Genomic DNA, 10,036 nt, shown 5'->3' on the forward strand with positions numbered 1-10,036 from the left:
CACACACACACACCAAAACCATCACCAGTTCAAAAATTTCCACGTAAGCAATTCGATGACATTATATTTTTCAAGTTGCCATTCTGTCGATGTTCTCCACCCAGCCCAACCTGTTGCTACCCGCCAAGTTGATTCTGACTCATGGTGACCCAATACAGGGTTTCTGAGGCTGTAGACCTTTGTATAAGCAGACAGCTTCATCTTTCTTTGAATGAGTGGCTGGTGGGTTTGAACCACCAACCTTATGGTTGTGAGTGCAACACGTACCCAACAGCACCACCAGGGCTCCTCTCACCCCTGGTAACCATTAATAAGTTTTGCTTTCGTGTCTCTATTCATATAGATGGGATCACACAGCATCTGTCCTTTGCCGAGTGACTTACTCATGTTTCACTGAGCGTCATCATGCTTTCATGGCTGGTCCATGTGGTGGCATGTGTTAGGACTTCATTTCTGTTGGTGGCTGAGTAGTATTCCATTGTATGGATAACATCACATTTCGTGCATCCGTTTATCTCTTGATGCGCATTTCGTTCCTTTTTCCTTTTGACAGTCGTGACGTGTGCGTCAGTGAACACTTGTATGGAGGAGGATTCTCTTTGTTTCCTGCCTCCACTTCTTTTGGAGGCTATGTATCTGGGCTTGGGCTTGCTGGGTCATGAGGTAGTTCTCTGTTCAATGTTTGGAGAAACCAACAAACTGTTTTCCACAATAGCGGTTCCATTTTCATTCCCACCAGCAATTGTGGAGGCTTCTAGTTTCTCCACTGCTCTTCTGATGGCCATGAGGTGGTATCTCATTGTCATTATAATTTATATCTCCTTAATGTCCATTGAAGGCACAGTGGTTAAACATTCAGCCTCTATCTCACCAAATGGTCAGCAGCAATTCAAACCCACCAACCCCCTCGTGGGGAGACAACCATGGCTGTCTGCTTCTGTAAAGACTTCCAGGATGGGCATCCCTAGGGAGCAGTGCTGCTCTGTCCTGTGAGGGAGCAGCCACTCGCTGCAATTGCTAATGCTGTTGAAAAGAGCGTTATGTGCTCATTGGCCATTTGAATGAATACCCTCTTTGGATTAATGTCTATTTAGGTCCTCTTTCCATTTTGTTAAGTTTTTTTTTTTCCTAAATGTATTTTGGATGTTGTACTTTTTTTAAAAATCATTTTATTGGGGGCTCGTACAACCCTTATCACAATCCATACATCCATCTGTTGTGTCAAGCACATTTGTATATTTGTTGTCATCATCGTTTTCAAAACATTTTCTTTCTATTGAGCCCTTGGTGTCAGCTTCTCATTCCCCCCCCTTCCTCTTCCACCCTCCCTCCCTCATGAACCCTTGATAATTTATAAATTATTAATATTTTTTCATGTCTTACACTGACCGATGTCTCCCATCACCAACTTTCTTTCCTGTTGTTCATCCCTCTGGGAGGGGGTTATATGTAGATCATTGTGATTGGTTCCCCCTTTCTCCCCCCACCTTCCCCTTACCTTCCTGTTATTGCTTCTCTCAATATTGGACCTGAGGGGTTTATCTGTCCTGGATTCCCTGTGTTTCCAGCTCTTATCTGTACCCATGTACATGCTCTGGTCTAGCTGGATTTGTAAGGTAGAATTGGGGTTGGGGTCATCATGATAGTGGAGGGGAAGAAGCATTAAAGAACTAGAGGAAAGTTGTATGTTTCATTGGTGCTATACTGTATTCTAACTGACTCCTCGCCCCGCAACCCTTCTGTAAGGGGATGTCAAGTTGCCTACAGATGGGCTTTGGGTCTCCACTCCGCCCTCCTCCTCATTCACAATGATAGTATTTTTGTTCTGGGTGTTTGATGTCTGATACCTGAACCCATTGACACCTCATAATTACATAGGCTGGTGTGCTTCTTCCATGTGGGCTTTGTTGCTTCTTAGCTAAATGGCCATTTGTTTGTTTTCAAGGCTTTAAGACCCCCAAACGCTTTATCTTTTGATAGCCGGGCACCATCAGCTTTCTTCACCACATTTGCTTATGCACCCACTTATTAGGCATTTGATTCCCAAAAGTTTTCTCCCAAAGCAGTTACATTTTTGGAGATCCCGATGATCTATTTTGGCCTTTGCTGCTTGTACTTTGTTGTCTCTTCCTCAGTGTTTGTAGCCTTTACCAGTGAAGCCACCTGGGGCTGAGGCTGTCCTTTGGGAACCATCCCTGTGTCCCAGGCAGTCTTCAAGTTGACTTAGGTGGTGGATTGGTGTTGAGTAGCCATCCTGCAGGTCAGTCTTGGTCCCTGCCCCATTTCCATGGAGACCCTAGACCTGAACTGTTTTGAGAGGAGCATGACGTTCGCAGCTGGAAGAGGAGGACTTGTTCAAGAAAGAGGGCTCAGGACAGTACAGACTGTCCTGTGGGGGACTTCTTCTTACAGAGGACTCACCCACCCAACAGTGCTGGTGTTTTTAATTTGCTGAATTATCTGTATGGCTCACTTGGATTAATGATTAATACTGACACATTTTTCACTCTCTATCTCAGTTGAATTACTGGCGTATAAGGTCGAGCAGGAGAAATGCATAGCCAGTGATTTACAGAAGACACTGAGTGAGGAGCAGGAGAAAGCTACTAGCGTTCGGAAGCTGCTTGTGTTGGAGCAAAATGCCGTCAAAGATCTCAAATCTGAGCTCTGCGAGTGTAAACAGGAAAACGAAAGGCTGCTTAAGTCCCTGAATGACGTGCAGAAAGAGGTCCTCCAGCTGAGGTGTGGAAGACGGTGAATTACCATCAAATATACATTGCCTGTTAGCCCCCTTCCAGCTTCCCCTTGTGTTAATAGTTTTCATGAGATAGTAAACATATATATACATATATCACACTCACACACAAGAGCTATGTAGTTCTTGACACATGTTTTCTTGGCATCTAAGTAAAATAGAGTATTGCGTGTGCCATGAACTGTGCAAGGTGCTTCTGTAACTTCTAGAACAGCTCCTGCTCTTACTGAGTTTATGGCCAAGGGAGAAGGGATCCCCACCATATGCTCACTGTCAGATGATGACCGGTCCTATCCTTGGGGTGAGTTTGGTCTACCCATCTCCCAGTGCCAGTCCATTCACATGTCTCCACAAAGAGCTCTGACCAGTGCCCTTGGTGGATGTCCTCCCAGGTCAGTGCTGGACACTAAAGAGAAGGACCTTGCGGCAGTGCTGGAGAAGTTGGATGCTGAGCGTGGGAAGGAACGCGCATTGCAGAGCCGGCTGGAGGAGGAGCAGCTACAGCACCTGCAGAAGGAGGGCCAGAGCTCTCGGGCCCTGGAGGTAATTTTACAGCGGCAGTGCAGTTCCCTTGCTGGCTCCCTCTCCCCATACCCTGGGAGCCCACATGGGTGAGCCATGGAGGAGGATTCTGGCAGCAGAAGGACTTGAAGTGGGGGCAGAGCAGTGTGTCTGATAAGACAGTTAATATCTCTGTGATGGGAGATAGCAGGGCTCCAGTGAGATGGCACAATCTCACCAGCTCTGGGACACGCTTACGAAAGTAGGTGCCAGTCTCCACTTGACCATCACTGGCCATGAGCCCACAAGTCTGAGTGTATGGCCCAGGGTGGTGGTGTTAGCATGGCTTCACTCTGTAATAGTGCTTCTGCTAATGAGTTTAGCTTGTCTGTTTGGTGGTTTGGGTGCTCATTTGTGCAGTGTAGGCTGTGTGCCGATGCATGCATCAGTGATGGTGAAATGTCCTTCCGGAGCATACTAGACTTTGAGACATGCAGGACATGTGTTTATCTACGTGTTCCTGGAGCAGGTATTGTCTCTGTACCCAAGGCATTCGTCTGCACTTCGCCTGCCCTGCTTTCCAAAGAGCAGCTCACTATGCTTAAGGATTGTGAGGAACCCCGTGTGTGTTTCTTCCTCACGGAAGTCTGGCACGAAGACTGCTGTGCGGTGCCATCGAGTAGGCCCCAGCTCTTTATACACAGCAGAATGAAACCTTGCTGGTCCTGGACCCTTGTCACACTTGCTGTTGTGCAGGAGCGCATTGTCAAACCAGTGTGTCAGTCCATTTCATTGAGGGTCTTCCTTTGTGTTACTGGTCCTCTCCTGCACCAAACATGATGTCATGGTATCCTCCAGGGACTGGTCTCACCTGACAACCTCACTACTCGTTTCTAAGGAGTATTCTCCCTGTACTACTTCTAAGAAGAATTGTTTGTTCTTCTGACAGCCCACAGTACTTTCCATATTCTTCACCCACATCAGAATCAAGCGCACCGGCTCTTCTGTAGTCTTCCTTATTGAAAACACCCTGAGTTCAGTCAGGCATTTCTTAGTTCTCAAAGTGACATCTTTGCTCCTTAACCTTTCAAGTGGTTTTGTGCAGCAGATTTGCCCAGTGCAACGTGTGACTTTTTGACTACTGTTTCCCTGAGCCTTGATTGTGGGTCCAAGAAAAATGAAATCCTCGACAACTTTAGTGCTGCTTCTGTTTCGTAACATAATCGTCTTTTGATCTAGTCACGAGGATTTTTGTTGTAATTTTTTGTTTTGTGATCCACACTGAAGGCTGTAATCTTTGATCTTCATCACTAAGTGCTTCAAGCCCTCTTTGAGCAAGCAAGGTTATGTCATCTGCATATTTTAGGTTGCGATTGAGGCTTCCATTAATCCTGATGCTAAGTTCTTCTTCATACAGTCCAACTTCTCAGATTGCTTGCTCAGCATACAAATTGAATAAGTACAGTGAAAGGATACAACCTTGACATACATTCTTCATGTTAAGCCATGCAGTGGCCCCCTTTTCTGTTCCAGCGACTGCCTCTTGGTCTTTGCACAGTTTCTGCATGAGTCCTGGAATCCCCATTCTTTGCAATGTTATCTGTAGTTTGTTAGGATCCACACAGTCAAATGCCTTTGGAGAGTCAGTAAAACAAAGTAAACATCTTTCTAGTATTCTCTGCTTTTAGCCAAACTCTATCTGATGTCTGTGTGCTATCCCTTACTGCTAAGTCTTCTGTACCGGCTTGAACTTCTGGGACCTCCTGCATCCATTTTTCAAATTATCTTCAGCAAATTTTATGACACTGTTTAATAATTCCCACAGGAAAACAAATCAGATATTTTTCTTCTGGATCTGATTCTACTATTTCTTACTTCCGTACTGCAGGATTTGCGAGCATCTCTGGAAAAACAGTATTCTCAGAATAACAGACTATGTGTGGCATTAAAACATGAGCAGACGGCAAAGGACAACCTCCAGAAGGAGCTGCAGATTGAGTGTTCTCGCTGTGAGGCACTGCTGGCGCAGGAGCGCAGCAAGCTGGCTGAGCTGCAGAAGAGCGTGGAAGTGGAGCAGGGTCGCGCTCGGGAGCTCTCCGAGGCCCTTGCCCATGAGCGCCTGCTAACTGAGCAGCTGAGCCAGAGGATGCAGGAAGCCTCACTGCCTCAGGCCCTGCTGCAGAAGCTTGGGGCAGAGCAGGCTCGTGTGGCAGAGCTGCAGGCCCTGCTCGAGCGTGTGCAGCAACAGGCTGTGCACACCCAAAAGCGGCTGGAGGCCGAGGTGCAGACGCGCAGTGAGGAGCTCACACGGGAAAGGGAGGTAAGTTCCAGCCTGGAGGTGACCATGGAAGCCCTGCAGACCCAGAAACAGGAACTGAGGTGCTCTCTGGAGAAGGAGAGGGAGAAGCCAGCACAGTTACAGGCAGAATTAGAGCAGTTACAGGCAAGATTGAGAGAGCAAGATGCACGCAAAGAGAGGAAGAGGAGAGCGGAGCCAAGACAGAGCCATGCAGACTCGGAGAAGTGGAAGAAGTGGCAGAGAGACAAGGAGAGACTGGTGAGCACTGGCTCGTCATCGATACAGGGCCCAGAAAGCACAGGAGGGATGGCAGACGGCACATCTCTGTGCACAGACCTTATACGAGGGCTCTTTCTGAATTCTCAATCCTGTCTTGACTGGTAGTTCTCTTTTTGTACAAGGGCCGCCCAATCTTGGTTACTGTGACTTTGTACTCAGTTTTTAAATCAGCACGTATGAACTCTCCCACTTTGTTCTTCACATTGGTCTTTTTGGTTGTCAACATTTCTTGAATTCCCCCGTATTTCCATAGGAACATTTGTTTAAAGACCCTTGTTTTCCCCAGCAAAGTTAGATTCTGGTACAGGGACCTTGAGCATTTGCTCATTACTTTCTGTCGACCCTTACACAGGAGCAATAAGTCAGTGAAATGGCTTTTCCATTTACTTAGGATTTCTTTAAAGAACATTTTGTAGTTTTTGGTAGTTTATACTTCTTTTGCTAATTTTATTTTCAATTAAATGGTTTTCATATTCATAATTTTATCTTCAGACTATTCCTTGCTAGTGTAAAGAAATACCGTAATTTTTTATAATTTTGCTAACCTCGTTTACTATTTCTAATAATTTGTGTGTGTGTGTGTGTGTGTGTGTGTGTGAACTCTCTAAGATTTTCTACATAGCAGATCATGTCATCTGTGAATAGGGGTCATTTTACTTGTTCTTTTCCTTTTTTTTCCTTCTTGCCTAATTGCTCTGGTTATCACCTCCAGTACAGTATCTTGTTCCTCATCTTAAGGGTAAAGCTTTCAGACTTCCACTGTTACGTAGCAGAGTGAATTTTATAGATGCCTTTTATCAGGTTGAAGAAGTTAACTTTTTTATTCCTAGTTTGTTTATTGTGTTAGTCTGGGTTGACTAGAGAAACAAATCCATAGACACTCAGATGTGGGTAAGAAAGAGCTTTATGTACAAGAGCAATTGAATATTGAGGAAAACATCCCAACCCAGTCCACATCAAGTCCATAAGTCCGATATTAGCCCGTATGTCTGATACCAATCTATAAAGTCCTCTTCAGACTCATGAAACACATGCAATCACACCGAATGCTGGAAGATCATAGGTCAGTGGGTGGAAAGTCATGTGGTTCCAGTTGGCGGTAGAAGCATCTCAGTGCTGGTGTGGGTCTCCACGTGGCTCCTCTAGCTACAGGGCTCTAGCGTAGCTCCATGTGGTTTGTCAACAGGAATGTCTCACAGGGAATGAGCATGGTGTCCTGCCTTCAGCTATTTATCTCCCTAGCACCTCCAAATGAGGTCATCAAGCTGCAGCCTGATTGACAGACTAAACTCTACCCCTTCATTCTTAAGTCTCAAGTTGACAACAGATTATGTAACTACCACAGACCACCCCTTGTCAGCTTAACACTTTAACATAACTCTTTAGCCATATATAATTTTCAAACAATCATTAAATCCTATCTGTACCTAACAGGATAAAACTAAAATGCATACAATTATAAAATGTGCCACCCTCATTTAAACAACAATCTATAAGTGAACTAAACAAAAATATCCTATACTTATGTGAACACCTACACCACAGTCCGATGGACTTATTCCTATGAATATATCCCCCCACTATGAAAGTTTGTAAGCCAACCACTTCATGCCTTTATCCTCCCCATTTTGGGTATCCAGTTTCTGTACTGCCCACTTACATCAACCCAGTGCTCTGAGGAGACAATCATATTCTTTGACGTGAAGAATCTTCGCCCTAGTTGGAACTTTGTGAAGTCTACATGTGTAAGCAAAGTCAAATCAGGACAGGCCGTCCATAAAGTCAGCAGCAATATGCACCAGTTCACAGGCTGAAATGTCTTCTCTTCATCTGATCGGGTTCTGGTTAACTCAATTTGAGCTGCTTCCTTTCGCCTCAGCAGGGTGCCCATTGGTTGCCTCGCCTTTAGACCATGCCCTGTCACACTCTCAACAGCCCCAGCCCCCTTGGGCTAGGTTATGCCGTAGGCTCAGGTTTACACAACACTGTAAACTTCAGACCAGCCAACCTGCTCTCGTCTTCTCCTCTAGTTTATTGACATTTAAAAAAACCCGAAAACAACTTTGGAATATTTATTCTTAATCACTGGAAGTCTTAGCAGGAAATGTTTTGTTCATGTAGACACGTGTTTGTGTGTGTGTGTGTGTGTGTGTGTGTGTGTGTTCATAACACTCCGGGAGTGACTTTTGCTTCAAGTAGCTGGGTTGATCTAAATCCTGAACTCTTTCTCTAACTTACCTCCTGAAGCACTACTCATTTTTATATTCGGATATAAAATATAAAGAAGTATGCTTACCATTGGAGCTCACCTGCCTCTGAGAGCAGCAGTCTAGTTCTTTCTTGAGCAAAATGGACCTTGTCAGTTCCTGTGTCTTCCTTCCTTCCTTCCTTCCTTCCTTCCTTCCTTCCTTCCTTCCTTCCATCCATCTGTCTATCCTTCCTTCCATCACTCCCGTCTGCCGCCTTGAGTACAATGAGGTGTGTGCAGCCTCGGTGCACTGTAACCAGTGGAACCCACCTGCTAATCGTAGTGCCATCTTCCAGCCTCAGTGCAGCTCCAGTGCACATTTCTGTGTGGGGTGGTGTGGTGACTTGCTCGGGCCGTCTTGGTAGGAGACTTGTGTACAGAAGGGTGCCTGCCCCTCACCGGGTTCTGTTCTGTCCCACCTGGGCCTCTCTGTGTGTGTTGCCCAGTGTTAGGTCTTTCTCATGGCACGTTGGTAGTGGGAACGGGATATGTGACAGCCCTTTGTGTTGTTTGCCATTGATGACAGCGAGAACTAGAATTGCAGCGACAACGTGATGAACATAAGATCGAGCAGCTTCAGCGGACAGTGAGGGACCTGCAGTTGAAGGAAGACTTGCGTCCTGGCAGTGGCCGTTGCTCGTCTTCACCCGGAGGTACCAGCCACGCAGAAGTGCGCTTCCCATCGGAGCTCAGCTGCCTCCGCGAGCAGCAGGAGGAGCTGGAGAAGATAAGGCAGCAGCTGCTATGTGCCGCCGGGCTCCTGACCAGCTTCACCCACCAGACTGTGAACAGGTGCACACGTGCTCCTTAGGACTCCCCAGTGCAGTGGAAGTGCTGCATTGTCAGATTAAGAAAAAGCATGAGGTTTTGGCAAAATAAACACATTTTTTTTACTTTCTGCTCCGTTTTACTGAAATGTACACCCTATTTCCTTTTTTGAGTGTAATTAATTTTATTTAGTGGGTAGAACTCCCTGGAAGATATTGACAAAATATTATTTTTTCTGCATCTTAATGTTAGAGAAAATCTTGTGGCTCACAGTACCTGACCTTCGGGATTCCACATTCCCTTTGATAGTGGCTCTGTGTCTGTACACATGTTTCCATGTGTTGACCTGCAGGCCCTAACCATTACTCTAGCCTCCAGGCTGCTAGAACTGGAGCCAGAACTGGGGCAATCTGAGTAACTGGACAGCGAATGTAGATCTTTCTCTTCTTTCTGAGACACAGAGAGCAGCTGTCGGTGTGCTCCTGTTGTACTTTGCGTTTGAGGTATAGAGCAGCCTGATTATCAAGCCAGCTTCATTTTGGCAGATTTCTGCTCAGAGCTCGCTGGAGTGACTGCTTGCTAAGGCGGCCGTGTCACCGTTGCCACCGATGGTGCATGTGTAGGCTGCCCAGGCCCCTGGCCTCTCTGCTGATGACCGACATGTAGACCAACCAGTCGTTCTTGCAGCAGCTTTCCCGGCCAGCCTGCAGGCTCCCCATTTGGTCCATGCTGCATAGGGGTCGTGTAAAAATTCCTTGTCTTGCTCTTGCTACAGCAGAGGTGTCATGGATAGTTTTAGAGAAATGGTCAGTCAGTGTCCATGTGAACACTTAAAATGCACATTTATTTTTATAGAACAATTCATGATTGGACATCATCAAATGAGAAAGCAGTGGCTTCATTGCTGCAGACCCTGGAGGAAATGAAATCTGACCTGGGCGCCTCTATCTCCTCTCAGGTGAGTAATGGGCTCACGACATGGCCTGTCCCTGCCCTCTCCACCAAATCTCGTCCCTGCCTCGTTCCCCCCTGCTTTGCGACCTCATGTCCTACCCCTTTCCATCCCCGCTGCCACTCTCCTTGCTGCCCTGCATTCCTTGCTCTCATCTTTCCTACCCCACATCCTCCCCCTCTTGACATCCTCCTGCCCACAATCAGGGCCCTCTGACCCCAGCCACTGTGCCCT

At 46.4% G+C, this 10,036-nt stretch overlaps 1 protein-coding gene across 1 annotated transcript in view; it reads left to right on the forward strand.

The window, feature by feature from the left end:
• The window catches only part of PCNT (pericentrin), a 127,985-nt gene that overhangs the window by 109,894 nt on the left and 8,055 nt on the right, over nt 1–10,036 (forward strand). The window contains exons 38-42 of the mRNA XM_045284550.1: nt 2,520–2,742; nt 3,148–3,298; nt 5,145–5,576; nt 8,609–8,874; nt 9,706–9,808. Of these exons, the coding sequence (XP_045140485.1) occupies nt 2,520–2,742; nt 3,148–3,298; nt 5,145–5,576; nt 8,609–8,874; nt 9,706–9,808 (1,175 nt within the window). The remainder of the gene's footprint in view (nt 1–2,519; nt 2,743–3,147; nt 3,299–5,144; nt 5,577–8,608; nt 8,875–9,705; nt 9,809–10,036) is intronic.

This window comes from Echinops telfairi, unplaced genomic scaffold (assembly GCF_000313985.2).
Source record: "Echinops telfairi isolate 266 unplaced genomic scaffold, ASM31398v2 ScPeMD7_7469;HRSCAF=8507_0, whole genome shotgun sequence".
In the NCBI taxonomy this organism is placed as follows: Eukaryota; Metazoa; Chordata; class Mammalia; order Afrosoricida; family Tenrecidae; genus Echinops; species Echinops telfairi.